This window comes from Apis dorsata, unplaced genomic scaffold (genome assembly GCF_000469605.1).
Source record: "Apis dorsata unplaced genomic scaffold, Apis dorsata 1.3 scaffold_28, whole genome shotgun sequence".
In the NCBI taxonomy this organism is placed as follows: Eukaryota; Metazoa; Arthropoda; class Insecta; order Hymenoptera; family Apidae; genus Apis; species Apis dorsata.
The window spans coordinates 329476-343593 of record NW_006263330.1 but is presented as its reverse complement, the minus strand read 5'-3'; the positions used below and the strand labels follow the sequence as shown (position 1 = coordinate 343593).

At 27.1% G+C, this 14118-nt stretch overlaps 4 protein-coding genes across 8 annotated transcripts in view; 2 read left to right on the top strand and 2 right to left on the bottom strand.

Moving 5' to 3' along the window:
* Window positions 1-868, bottom strand: part of LOC102681789 (synaptosomal-associated protein 25) — a 26657-nt gene extending 25789 nt beyond the window's left edge. For 2 of the 3 annotated variants that reach the window (XM_006608035.2, XM_006608041.2), the window contains exon 1: window positions 703-867. The gene's annotated coding sequence lies outside the window, so the exon portion shown is untranslated. Of the gene's footprint in view, window positions 1-702 lie in introns of all 3 variants that reach the window. The other variant, XM_006608040.2, reaches the window with a different exon arrangement.
* An 842-nt stretch (window positions 869-1710) lies between these two features.
* Window positions 1711-5133, top strand: LOC102680728. Of its 2 annotated transcripts, none has more exons than XM_006608028.2 (3): window positions 1711-2169; window positions 2300-4592; window positions 4663-5133. In XM_006608028.2, the coding sequence occupies exons 1-3, from the start codon at window positions 1969-1971 to the stop codon at window positions 4809-4811; spliced, it is 2643 nt and encodes an 880-aa protein (XP_006608091.1). In that variant the 5' UTR covers window positions 1711-1968; the 3' UTR covers window positions 4812-5133. The 2 variants fall into 2 exon arrangements, with proteins under 2 accessions (XP_006608091.1, XP_031366746.1); XM_031510886.1 differs by having other exon boundaries at window positions 1721-2178.
* A 116-nt stretch (window positions 5134-5249) lies between these two features.
* Window positions 5250-11316, bottom strand: LOC102680596 (pre-mRNA-processing factor 39). The gene is made up of 13 exons (XM_006608027.2): window positions 11191-11316; window positions 10844-10968; window positions 10513-10746; window positions 9978-10445; window positions 9691-9868; window positions 9362-9612; window positions 9173-9298; window positions 8246-8394; window positions 7767-8172; window positions 7542-7706; window positions 7079-7465; window positions 6682-6968; window positions 5250-6602 (listed from the first exon to the last, which is right to left on the bottom strand). Exons 1-13 carry the CDS (start codon window positions 11237-11239, stop codon window positions 6305-6307), a joined length of 3123 nt encoding a protein of 1040 aa, XP_006608090.1. The 5' UTR covers window positions 11240-11316; the 3' UTR covers window positions 5250-6304.
* Window positions 11317-12040: 724 nt separating this feature from the next.
* LOC102680364 (spastin-like) overlaps window positions 12041-14118 on the top strand; it is a 4578-nt gene continuing 2500 nt past the window's right edge. The window contains exons 1-3 of one of the 2 annotated variants that reach the window (XM_006608025.2): window positions 12041-12792; window positions 12907-13077; window positions 13570-13830. In XM_006608025.2, the coding sequence (XP_006608088.1) occupies window positions 12246-12792; window positions 12907-13077; window positions 13570-13830 (979 nt within the window). In that variant the 5' untranslated portion in view covers window positions 12041-12245. The remainder of the gene's footprint in view (window positions 12793-12906; window positions 13078-13569; window positions 13831-14118) is intronic. The other variant, XM_006608026.2, reaches the window with a different exon arrangement.

The window sequence follows — 14118 nt, the reverse complement described above, 5'->3', positions numbered from 1 at the left end:
TTATAATAATTAATTTAAAATCTCTAATGAATTAGCTATATTAATTCATTCTACTAATAAAATTCTTATTTAATTTCAAAATATCATTAAAATTATTTACTAAGATATTTTTTTAAGAAAACATTTAAATATTTATAAAATATTTAAATATATATCTAAAATTATTTTATTTATCTTTCATATATGTTCATTTAGAAAAAATTGAAAAGTAAATTAACAAATAATTAAAATTAAATTAAACTTAATAAAATTAATTAAACTAAGAATCTTAAAATTAAAAAAATTGTTAAAAAATATATAACTATTATAATAAATAAAATATTAAACTTCATATATATGTATTATTATAATAAATATTTTTAGAAATAAGAAATATAATGTATATTAAGTTGAATTAATTATCTAACTTTCAAAGCCACGATAATTATAAATAATTTGTATAGAAAAAAATTTAATCTATTAAATATGTAACTATATTAAATTTATAAAATAAAATAACAAAACAAAAGAAAGAAAAAATAAAATTTGTAAAAAATTCTAAATTCATTAAAATTAGTAACATATACGTACTTTGATATGAGTCAAATGATAGCTAGAATAAAGTAGAAAATCGATACAACTTCACTGCAATGTGGTACTTTGTTAGTTTCAATCTATACATTTCATTTGAAGTAAGTTATATTAAATATTGTATTCGCTTACCAAGGATAATCAATGAATTCTCACAAATCACTATCGTGTAATTCGTTTAAATATTTTAAATATTTGATTTTTTAGAAGACACTACAGCTATTACTGATGATCACATCGATACAGTGAAACAGCTGCTGCTTTTTTGACAACCGGAACTTGAAAATGGTTAACATCAATTTTAAAAATGGCGCGAAAATTTGAATGTAAAAATATATAAGCAATATTATTATAAAAAATTTATGAAGTATATAATAAAAAAATTAATAAAAATACAGTCAAAATTTTTTAATTATCATATGGAAAATTTTATTATAAATTTGTAAAATTGTATAATTTTTATTTTGACATGGAAAAACATATTAGGTAAAATGAATACAAATAAATATAATTATTTTTATTATTTTAATATAATGTTAAACATATTTCAAACTTATTTTATGAAATATTTTTAATACTTTTTATTATCCTATAAATTCTTGTTTGTATCTAATTATTTTCGCATTTCATGAAATTTATAAACTGTTAATATAAATATATATTGGAATATATTTACATAATATTAATAATTTTTAAGTTATTAGATTTTATTTCAAAATGGTTCAAAATAATGAACGCTTTTTTTTCGCATCATTATTCATATTATATAATATGAATATTTAGAGAATTTAAAAAATCTAAGTTTATATATTATATATAATGTATAAATATATATATATATATATATATATGATATATATAAATATGAATATTATTTTTAATATTTTTTATTAAGATATTAATACGAAATAAAAATTCTTTTATATTTTGAAAATATAAGAAACTATTATATTATAATATTAATTATATTAATTATAAAATATAAATTAAACATTAATAGAGTACAAATTAACTACATATTAAATTATAGAATTTATCTTATCTTTGATGCAATAAAAATATTTATAAAAACATGAGTTCGTAATTAAAGTCAAGTATGTATCTTTTATAATGAAAAATGTTACCAGTTTTTTTTAATTTGTCATATCTATTTACATGTATTAAATCATCTCATTTGTTGTTCTTGTTGAGATCTGTTATTTTCGAATACATCGCATAAGCATTTATATTTACAGAAGAAATAGAGTGATCAAAATCAGATTAAAACTTAATTTTTTATTTTTAATTTATTATTATTTTTAATTCAACGATAAATAAAAGAATACAAAAATTCATCCAAGAATCAATTACGTCAGTTAAAACCATTGGAAGTCAACACCGTGCTGTGTGTGCACTAAGATGGCAGGCTTACTTTTACATAAAACGCGCTTTTTATTTTTATTAATCGTTACTCCAATTCTTGTATTTTGTGATTCTGTCAACAAACCAGTACAAAATGTTCCGGAGCCTTTAATTCAACGTGCCTTGAATTCTTTGAATCAAGATTCTCCGACGCATCATACATATAGGGGCGGTAACCTGATTAGCGCGCAAAAATTGGTATATTATCTATCAGTCTTTTAAAATCTAAATTTTTATTATAGATATATAGATTTTATATAGATTAGAATAAAATGTATATTTGTATTAATTTAATTATAAAAAGATTGTTTAATTTCTTAACTTTCAGGAAGAATCTCCATATGTAATATATAGGCTTACATTTGATTTAATTCCTATTTGTAAAGAAGCATTAGAACCTTGTCCTCGAGAAGCATGTACTATTGAAATAAAACAACATGAACTTGGAGATATAAATGTTTTAAAAGAATCAATACAATGTATGTATTTGTATCCTCAATCTGGACAAGATGACCAATTACAAGTACAAGAAAATAATCAAGATCAGGATCACATTATTGAAAATTTAGAAAAACAAATTGTTAATAATCAAAGCATTGAATTAGATCATGAAATTCAGAAAAATGGAGATCATAATGATAGACCATTTATAGCAATGAGAGCTTCCAGTCCTAATTATTGTCCAGGATGTCCATATGAGCTAAATCCAAATTTACCTGGATTTATTTCTTTTGGAGAACAAGTAGCAAAGTCAATGGATGAATTAATACAGAATGATTTTAAACACAAAGTAATCGACATTGTCAAAGTAACTCGTGTTATTCCACCTTCATCTAATATTATACAATACCAAATCTTATTACATATAGGAGAATCTGATTGTTTAAAAAATGCAGTAGAACAATCAGAATGCTCTGTCCACTTAAATTCTTCTTTTAAGATATGCTTGGTAACATTTGAAGAAAAACCATGGCAACAATCTAGCCGTAAAATAGTAAAAAACAATTGTACTTTGAATAATGATGCAGAAATTAAAAAAAATATTAATTCCTATTCAACAATAAATAGTGAAGCACTTGTAACATCAATACCTAATAGAAAAGAAAAATTGGAAGCTTTAGAAAATTTAAAAGATATTCTTGATAATTATACTTATATCACAACTAAGAAATCAGAAGAACCAGAACAATCAGAAGTAACAGAACATCCTATTTTAAAAATTTCTGTTAATGGAAGTGATAATGATGCTAAAGTTCAAAGATTTGAAGATAAAGAAAAAGAATTTGATGAATTTCTAAAAGATTTTGATTTACCTACAACAGAAAATCAATCAAATCTGGAAATAAAAAAACATGAAGTTCAAGAAGAAATTATTTATCCAACAAAAAAAGATTCTATAATTAATAAATCACAAATCTTGTATAAAAACAAAAGATCAGAATTAGTTGGTGCATCTAGTTATATAGATATTAATAATCCTATAGTACAAGAACTTGCAAACAAAGGTTTAAAAAAATTTTCAGAAAATTCTGAAGGTTCAAATGAACCTATGATAGTAGAAATTGTTGATGCCTCACGACAAGTAGTATCTGGGTATTTATATAAAATAAGAGTTAAATTAGGTACAAGTAATTGTCCAAAAGGTACAAAAGATAAATGTCAGTTGAAAGAGGGAACTGAAATTAAAGAATGTTTGTTCAGTATATGGTCTCAGCCATGGATAGATAAAGGATCTCCAAAAATTACCATTAATTGTGATTTAAACAATCGTCGAAAACGATCTTTACGAGGTAATAAATATAATCAAAAAATGTTAAAATTAGCTCAAGACATAAAAAATGAAATGTTATTTGAAGATTTTATTATAAAATTTAACAAAACATTTAGTTCAACCAATGAAAAACAAAATCGTTTTCAAATCTTTAAGCAGAATCTAAAAGTTATTAAAGAATTGCAAACATTTGAGCAAGGAACAGCTGAATATGGTGTTACAATGTTTGCAGATCTTACGCCTAAAGAATTTAAAACTCAATATTTAGGTTTTCGTCCTGAATTAAAACAAGAGAATGAAATACCTCTTGCTAAAACTGAAGTATCAGATATTTTTTTACCATCTAAATTCGATTGGCGTGATTACAATGTAGTTACGCCTGTGAAAGATCAAGGTCTATGTGGATCATGTTGGGCATTTTCTGTAACTGGAAATGTGGAAGGCCAATACGCGATTAAATATAAAAAATTATTATCTTTATCAGAACAAGAATTATTAGATTGTGATACTTTAGATGAAGGATGCAATGGAGGATACATGGAAAATGCTTATAAAGCTATAGAAAAATTAGGTGGTCTCGAATTAGAATCAGACTATCCTTATGATGGCAAAAATGAAAAATGCCATTTCTTTAAAAAAAATGCTAAGGTACAAGTTGTCGGTGCTGTAAATATTACTTCAAATGAAACAAAAATGGCACAATGGCTTATTAAAAATGGGCCAATTTCCATTGGAATCAATGCCAATGCCATGCAATTTTATATTGGAGGAGTTTCACATCCATTTCACTTCTTATGTAATCCTAAAAATTTAGATCATGGAGTTTTAATTGTGGGATATGGCATTAGTAGTATGTATATTGATAAACTTTTTAAATACAGTAATTTTTTTATCCTTTTACATGGCATATTGTTTTTTAGAATATCCTCTCTTTCATAAAGAATTACCATACTGGATAATAAAGAATAGTTGGGGTTCACGATGGGGCGAGAATGGTTATTATAGAGTTTATAGAGGAGATGGTACCTGTGGAGTTAACGCGATGGCTTCAAGTGCGATAGTTGCATAACAAATATATTTAAGAAATTAATGCCTTTAATAATATTTAATTTCTTCAAAATAAAATTATATTTTTTTTTTATACTGTAATAAGAATAAAATTATATTAATGTAATATGAATGAAATTAATTGCTTGCACTTTAAAAATTTAACGTAACATATTTTAATGATAAAACATCATAAATGTTATGTTTCATAATTAAAATTGCAAATTCGTAATAAATACTAATACTAATAATGATATTAATAATGAAATTTTTACAATTATACAATTATAATTATTAAGAATCATAATGATGTCTTTATAATAAAAAAGCATGTTTGTTACAAATATTTATGTTTTGTTATTGTTCTCTTCAATTTAGCGACTTTCGAATATCGAAAAACAGAATGAAGACATTAATTTTTTGAAGACATATTAATAAATAAATTGAAACATCAATATATTCAGAATGTAATTAAAAATTATATTTTTTCTTATTTCGACAGTCATAAATATATTTCTTTGAAATTCTAAATTAACACAAACAATGCATTGTTGTGTATTATTAGAAATATTTATATAAGTTTTAAATTTCATTTATTGTAAATTATAAAAATTCACATACAGAGAAAATTTCTTGAATGTATGTGATTTCTATGTCGATTGCGACAAAATTCAGATTATAATTACAAATGCGAAATTACAACATACAAAATAATATGCATTTGTAACTTAAAAATATAATTCCAACGATAATTTTTATAACTGAACATGTTATAAAAATGTAGTTCTCTTCTTTTACTTATTGTTTATCAAAAATGTACTGACAAATATTAACAATGTTTATTCCGTGAATACGTCATAAAGTGCGCTTACCTAGTATCTCTAGGATATTCAAATATCTATTTTTCCATTTACATATATTTTTAATTTTTTTTAAGCGATACGTTTAACGCATATCAGCAAAAAAAAAATTATAATATTATAAACTAAGTACACGGAAAAAATACTTATACAAGTTGTAGGTAACATTTATGAACTGCTACTCTCCTGTTAAAGAAATAACACGTCACGGAATAAAATTAGACGTAGAATATTGCATTATACAAACTTAATGCAAATAGTATAATTGGAGAATATTTCACATAATGTACTTTCTTTCGTACCATATGGCATTCTTTATCAACTACCTGTATCATGTATGTCTTTAATAATATATTCAACATCAGTCGGGAAATTCTTTAAATTTCCTACACTTTTGTATTATTTAAAATATATTAAGAAAGAATTTCATGCAAATAATTATTATGTATTGAAAAAAAAAAAAAAACATCAGTACGACAAGTATTATTATTATTATTATTATTCGTGTCAGGTCACTGATGTGTCATTGGAACTTGAAAGAATTTTGCTTCTTTTGTTGTCTGTCATCCTTAGATGAAAAAATAAAGATTTTAAAATGTACAGTAGATACAGCAACGCAATGAAAGCTGGTACAAGAGAAATTTTGTATTATCTTCTAATAATAATTATAAGATCCCCATTGATTGTACGGTCCATATGCTTGAGGTCCTCCTTGTCCATATTGCCAATTTTGGTAGTTGGCATAATTAGGATCAGAAGGAGGTGGATATTGTTGATAACCTTGTTGATATCCACCTTGACCACCATATTGACCACTTTGAAATTGTTGTTGTGATTGATAAGGTCCACTTGGGCCACTGCTATACTGGTATGATGACTGTGAACTTACAGAAGGTGGAGGTGGTACATTAGTCTGATCTCCAGTTTTAACTTTCTTTGGAGGAGAAGTATCTCTATAGAACATTAAATTTGCGCAATTTAATTATTTTATTGATGATAGCTTAAATATTTTTTTATAAAAATAATACTTACGTTTTGGTATCATCATTTTTCGTCTTTTTTCGTTCCTTTGCTTGTTTGATGCATTTTTGAAATTGTTCATGTGCTTTTAATATTTGTCGAATATCTGGACTAAAATCTTCAAGAAATTCTACTTTACGTTGTGCAAAAAGTACTCTTTGTTCTAGATCAGCATGCTCTCGTTCTATAAACATATCCATATATCCGACAATTTCTTGAGTATCAACAGGAGTTCTTTGCATTCCCAAATCAATTAATTGCAAATAAAGTCTTGGATTATCTTTATCTTTTTCTGTTGCCTAAAAAATATATAATATATAAAATTATTTAAAAGTTAAATTAAATTATAAAAGTATATAATTAGATAAAAAATATATGAAATGTATTGTAAACATCAACATGATCATACCTTCAATAATACTTTAATTGCTTTATCCACATCATTTTTTACTTTACACAAAAATCTTGCATACTTTACTACAATATTATTTGCGATAGTTCTATTCTTACTATTGCTAATATAATTTTCATACAATGTACAAGCTTTATCTAAATCTCCTCTTCTACGTTCTAAATTTATTCTCCGATATGCCACTTGTAACATGTTTGGTATTACATTATCAATATTTTCCAATATGTTTGCTGCTTTTTCAAAATTACCCTGACCTTCTTCAAATGTAGCCCACTGCAAATGTAAATTTGGCTTCTTTGGATGATGCACTGTACAAGCTCTAGTATATACATCTCTTATTTTTTCCACATTATCGCCTTTCAAGGATTCCAAATAACGAACAAACTATAAAATAATTAAAAAATATTTAAAAATTAAATACAGAAATATTTTCGAATCAAAATAAATAAGAAAAACTTACTCTCATCCAAAATTCATCATATAAAGCGCATGCTATTAAACATCTTTCAAACAAAATGATTATTCGATTTTGATCTTTTTGTTCAATTTCAAAATCTAAATATTCCTTCCAATTTTTTAATTGACATCGTTCTAAAGGTTTGACATGGAAATATGGTCTTTTAATCTGTAAGTAAAGATTAAATATTAAATAATAAATATCACATTAAGTATATGATGTACTTACACCTTCTTCATATGACCATCTTGCAGCAACTGCATTAATATTAGCTTTATGCATTTTACGTCTACTACTAATAATTTTTTCTCTAATAGCACGAGTTTCTTCATCAGTTGGAGGAAGTTCATGTGGCGGTGGTTCTTCACCAGGTGGTGCATCATCAGCTGCTGAAGTAGAAGTAGTGTCATCCGATTTCAAAAGTGCTTTCACTTCAGCACGTAATGCAAGAAAATCGTCAACATTTAAAATACGATTTGGTAAATTTGAAGAAACAAATTCTTGAAATGCATCAAAATGAGAAATATAACCAAGTGTTGGAGTACATAATAAACGATCATATAATGCTGTTACTCTGCTTAGACGTTTGCCTTCTAATTCCCATTTTATATAACTTTCCCAAAGACGATCAGATCTAAATAAAAAAATATACATCTGTTATAAATATTACATAAATATGTGCATAAAAAATCGAAGATATTTCGCACCTGAATTCAAGACCACATGCCTGGATAGCTTTTTCATATTGTTCTCGAAGTTTTTCTTCGTCTTTTTCATAAACGGTTTTGCAGTGGTTGATGTAATGAAGCCAAAGGTCGACACTGAGCGAAATAGCTTTCAAACCTTGGTCGAATACCTGTAGTAATGGTTTGCAATCACATTTAGAATAGTTTACAAGTGATTGGGCTGGTGGCGGGTAGACTTATACCTATTTTTTGTTTTTTTTTATTTTTTTTTTTAAGCTTTCGATAAGCATTACGGTTTTTTAGCAACGTATACTCACATATCATACGCGTACTGTAAATAAATAGATTTAATTAACACAGAGATTGCAGAGCATTGTGCATTCACCTTAAAGTCAAGGAGTGTTCCGATCTGGGTGCCTCTGTGTCTTCCGCCACATTTTCTTGCTCCCTCTCTGGCATGTTCACGTCCTAAGTCTTTGTTTCTGACTTTGATTTAACACCCAACCCAATCTTACTTACATTAAGTAAGGTACCGCATCTTATGCTTAAGTTACAATACTTTCTGTAGTAAGCTATGTGTACAAATGCTTACAGTAAATATTATACACAATTTCTTGCACGGTAATATCGCAAATTGAAACAACTAGCCTTCGCTTGACTTACGTATCGTATGTAGAATATCGATATAACGGTATAAGTAAAACAGTAATATACGCAATAATATTGTAGATATCGCAGAATAATTAAGTAACTAGCTATTTGGTAAACGGAGAGAGTCGTATAGGTGCCGCAAGACGTGCTAGGCTGTTGGAAGGGAAAACCATATTTACGTGCGTGCACACTGCCCACGCGTCTTCCTAACTCGAGCTATTTTCATTAGATTGCGTTAATTAAATGATATCATAATAAGAAATAGATCTAATAAATATGGTAAACGAATTGACTCACCCTTTGGACATTATCGGGGTTGCCCTTCTTCTTCTCGTAATCAGCGAATTTTCTCCAATAACCATAGCAATATGGATAACGATCCAAAAATTTGGTATAAGCCTCACGTGCAGCCTCTGCATCATTCTACGTGACAAATAAATCATATATTAAGTATAATTTTTATAGTATTGTTGCTTTTTAACTTACTTCTTGATCAACATATTGGAGAAGATAAGTCCATCCTGTGAAATCTGATGGATCTTCGTTAACAGCTTTCCAGTATTTTTCTAATTCTGGTAATGTCTTTTTCTTTGGCGATGCTGGTTTAGTTTCTTGCTTATTATCCCCTGGATCTGTTTCTGTTGAAAGAGCTACCTTCTTTGCTGGTGTTTCATCATTATTTTCAGATGTTGGTGAACTAGGATCATACTCTCCTTCTGCATTTAATTTACGTTTATCTGAAAACAAATATAATACAAAATAAAAAGACCGAAATATAACAATTTTAAAAATTTAAATAAATTTTTTTTTCTTACTTGTGCCTTCCGTTTTGTTCTTCTTTTCTGCGATTTTATTCATTACCTTTGTTCCGCTTTTCTTTTTTCTTTCACTATCTAATGGTAATTCATCTTCAGAAACTGATTCAGTTTCTCCCAAATCTGCTGGAGCTGCTGCTGGTAATTCTTCATCAGATACAGCTTCTGTTTCAGGTTCCTAAATGTTAAAAATAAAATATTATATAAATTATAAACACACATGCAAGCACGCATGCACATACAAAATATTATAAGTTTTTAATCTTACTTCTTTAATAATAAAATACCTTTGTGGCAGCTTCAGTAGGCAATTCATCTTCAGATACAGCTTCTGTATCAGGTTCTGTTTTTTTTATAGCATTCTCAGACAAACATTCCATGTCAGTCTCTGTTGTTTCTGATATTTCCATCATTTCTGTCATATCATAATCAGGCACAGTTTTTTCTATAACATTTTCTATACTTTCCGATGTTTCTTGTTGACAATCTACTTCTACAACTTCAATTCCAGTACTTTCATTTATAACAGTTTCAGATTCAATTTCTTCTGTTTCTAGGATTTCTGTCACTTGTGTTATTGTTTCTCCATCATCATTCATAACTTCTTGAAAATCTATCAATACACGTTGATTTGTTTCATCATTACTAATATCTTGTCCTTCCATATCCATTTGTTCACGTTCATTTAACATATCAACTTTATCCATACTACTTTCTTCTATGATCATAGGATCTGACACTGTAGTAGAATGATCCTAAAATAAAAATATTTTAAAATATAATTCAAATTAAATTTAAAAGAAAGAAATATATTTTATTTACAATTTGAGATGCAGATGTTTCTAAATCAGGTACAGTTTCTTGGATTCCTATTTGTACAGTCTGATTCATATTGATTTCATGAATAGTAGTATCACCAGAATCTTCTAATTCTAAATGTAACATAGAGGAATCATCTTCATTATGCTGTTCAATTATAATATCACCAAATCTTTGCACTCCATTCTCAGGAATGCTTTCCATTACCACTTCTTCTTGTAATATAGGTTCCTCTTCCTGAAAAATTATAAGAAATTATTTCTATTAAATAAGATATTGAATACGAATTTTAATGATTACAAGAACAACTTATAGTACTATAGAATTTACGTACCTCGACCTCTTCGATTTCTTGCACTTTTTTCGGAGAACGTGTTGCCCTCGCTAAAAGTTTTTTTACAGGAGATTTCTTTGCTACCACGGTAGTCTTTCGTGTACGACTAGATCTCGTACGTCGTACTGAAAAGAATCAAAATATAAAAAAAAAATGCAAAATTTGAATAAGATATTTACGTTACATGCGTATGTGAGACGCCATTCGTTTAATGGCGGTTTGCAGGTCTTTACTACCGGGTTTATTAATATTTTTATTTCATTTTATACAACTGTATATAAATATAAATGAAAATCAATATTATGTCATGTTAAATACAGTTTCTTTCATAAATATCATCTTCTTACCGGGTTCATTTAAAGCGATCTCACTTTCATCACCACTTGCGGACGACATCTTGCCTCGATGCAATCTCTGGAATGTAAAACGCAGAACTGATGAAGAAAATGGCGGCAGAATGCTAGGAGAGACTCTTAGTAGTATATTTATGAACTAATATGATATAGGTGATAAAGTGATAAACTAAGTTAACATTCATCGGTAATAACTGTGCCGGGAAATACAATAAATATATAAATGTTATCTTTTATAATTTTATATTTTTAAACATTGAAAGAAAATCTTTTTAAAATTATCAGTTTGTAATGTTATATATATTTTTATTGTACTATATGTCATAAAATTTATATTTAATGAATAATATATTCTTAAAGAAATGGTACCATTAAATATCATAAAATCTTTATTATTTACTTATTAAATACATTTTAATTCTTAATAAATAAAATAATAAATGAACAAAATATAAAATATAAAATATAAAATTTAAAATTGTGTGAAGAAAACAATAAAGTTTCTTAAGTACATATACGCATGTGCAAGGGAATACAATAAAGGGCGCAAGTGCATAAAGTAATCTATCTCGTGTACTTAGAATATATACTAAATGAAGTAAATAGTAAAATGCACATAATATAAGTTTTTCTATGTATATATTTTTGTATACGCGATTTTGTAAAACAACGTTTGTTGATGTTTGTAAATCCATGTTATATATTCATGTTTCAAGTTAAATGTGAATCAAAACAAGCGATGCTGAAGAAGATTACGAATTATTCTATTTTATTTATGATTTTTCAATTGCAAACATTTCAAAATTTTGAATCTTATTGTTTTTTTCTTTCATCTTCTTTGTTAATAAAAACGATTGTTTCTGTGCAATTATTTTTAGAAAAACTTAATTATTGAATTTCGAAAATATTTTTTAAAAAGATGATCTAAAAACAGTTTTCATTTTCAATATTTATACAACATTGGGAATGTCAGAATGTTTAGTTCAACTTGTATTTGGCGATAAAAAGTGTACTTGGTACTATAGGAATTCAAAAATTTGCGATAGGAAATGTCTTACAGTGATGGCGGGCGTCCAATACGAAAGTACGGCACTAAGTCGCCAAAAAAACTTTGCGTGACCAAGAATGAAAATAGTGATAAAACAACAACTACCATTAATTGCAATAATCATCACCACAATCATTACCATCATAATCATCGCTTTCTCGACGCCCCTCAGCCGTCAGTACACAAACGTAATCTCTATATTGTTTCTTTTCCTTTGATATTGCTTTTTAATGTTCTGAGGACACTTCTTTATCAATTATTTGTGGTATTCAAATACTTATATACATCTACATCTCAGCTGATTCAACGAAGACAAGCTTGCAAGCAAACCTGTCAGCTAGAAATTGTAGTTGGTCAGAAATCTAGTGAAAATTTAAATAATAACTTAAATAATACTGAACAAATTGAAAACGAGGGAATGTCGCAAGTGCCTAGAAGGCCAATTGGTCCTGGTCCAGGAGATCCCTTACTTGCAAAACAAAAACATCATCATCGTAGAGCTTTTGAATTTATCAGCAAAGCTCTTAAAATTGATGAAGATAATGAAGGTATGATATCATAAAATTATGTAATATAAAAAATTATATTTGAACTATATTGTATAATTTTTTATTTTTTTATATATATAATATATCATTTTTATAATTATAATTAATCAATAGGTCAGAAAGAAATGGCAATTGAACTTTACAAGAAAGGAATTGGAGAATTAGAAAAAGGAATAGCTATAGAATGCACTGGTGGTCGGGGAGAAGTATGGGAACATGCACAAAGACTTCATGATAAAATGCGCACTAATTTAGCAATGGCAAAGGACAGACTTGATTTTCTTGGTTTGTAAACATATATTTTAAGTATATAACATTTCTTAAGCTGTTTTAGTCATATAAAGTTTACTTATAATTATTAAATTAAGTTATAATACAGCTTAAGGAGTAACACTATTACTGTTTAGCATGCTCATGTGTTAATTGTTCTATAATGTTCACGCGTATGTATGTATCTGGGTGTGTGTTTGATGAAAGTACTAATGTGTGAATGTACCTGTACATGTATGCATGCGCGCGTTATTCCTTTCTTTAATGGTTTTATTTTTTGGCACAATATTTTTTTTTTCATAAGCGATGCAAATTTTTATGTATTAACTAGTAGCCAAACTTCATATAGTAGCATTTCTAACGGCCATTCAAGCATTCATCTCAAATTTAAAAACTAGTTATATATAATTTACAATTTGGATAAAAATTATCAAAATTATGGGTTCAAACTGTATTTAGCTATTTAGCCTACTGCAGCATGGCAGAGAATGTTTTTCCTTTTTGTAGTGAGTGTGTGTGAGCTGAAAAAACTGGATATCTGCAATGAATATCGTGCTCCTGGAAATAAAGTGGACAGCGAACATCCAGGAAAGAATCTGAGGATCCGACGCAATATACACACATTACAAACAACTCGATCTTCTTTAAATACAAATCATACTAAAAACACAAACAGTACACAAACAGTGAACATAGGGCAGAATACATGTACTCAAATTCCCAAGTTAAGGCCACGTTCACCAAAAAATTATTCTGCCCATTCTGAAGGTACTGTTTGTCTGAAGTTTTGGGCTTACAATGCAGACTTTGAGTGTAAATTTATTAATTGCTTTTTTAAACAGTTATTTCTATTTCATTATTAACACATGCATTTATATTAGTTTTTGATGTAATGCAATAAGTAGTAAATGCATGTATGTTAATATGTATATTTTTTTTTATCATTGATGTAGTTATGCCACATTTAGCAGTATGATATATTTATTTAAGTAAGTAATTTAAAAATATAGAATTATTTATATATAAGTATAAATAAAAAAATATTTATATACACAT

Bases quoted from the DNA above. Each gene is read 5' to 3' on its own strand.
- LOC102680728 (XM_031510886.1), top strand. From the start codon at position 1,969: ATGGCAGGCTTACTTTTACATAAAACGCGCTTTTTATTTTTATTAATC. The intron at 2,179-2,299 runs CTATCAGTCTTT...CTTAACTTTCAG, and splicing joins CGCAAAAATTGGTATATTAT to GAAGAATCTCCATATGTAAT. The intron at 4,593-4,662 runs GTATGTATATTG...ATTGTTTTTTAG, and splicing joins TGTGGGATATGGCATTAGTA to AATATCCTCTCTTTCATAAA.
- LOC102680596 (XM_006608027.2), bottom strand. From the start codon at position 11,239: ATGTCGTCCGCAAGTGGTGATGAAAGTGAGATCGCTTTAAATGAACCC. The intron at 10,446-10,512 runs GTAAATAAAATA...TTTTTATTTTAG, and splicing joins AAACATCTGCATCTCAAATT to GATCATTCTACTACAGTGTC. The intron at 8,395-9,172 runs GTGAGTCAATTC...CCATTACTACAG, and splicing joins ACCCCGATAATGTCCAAAGG to GTATTCGACCAAGGTTTGAA.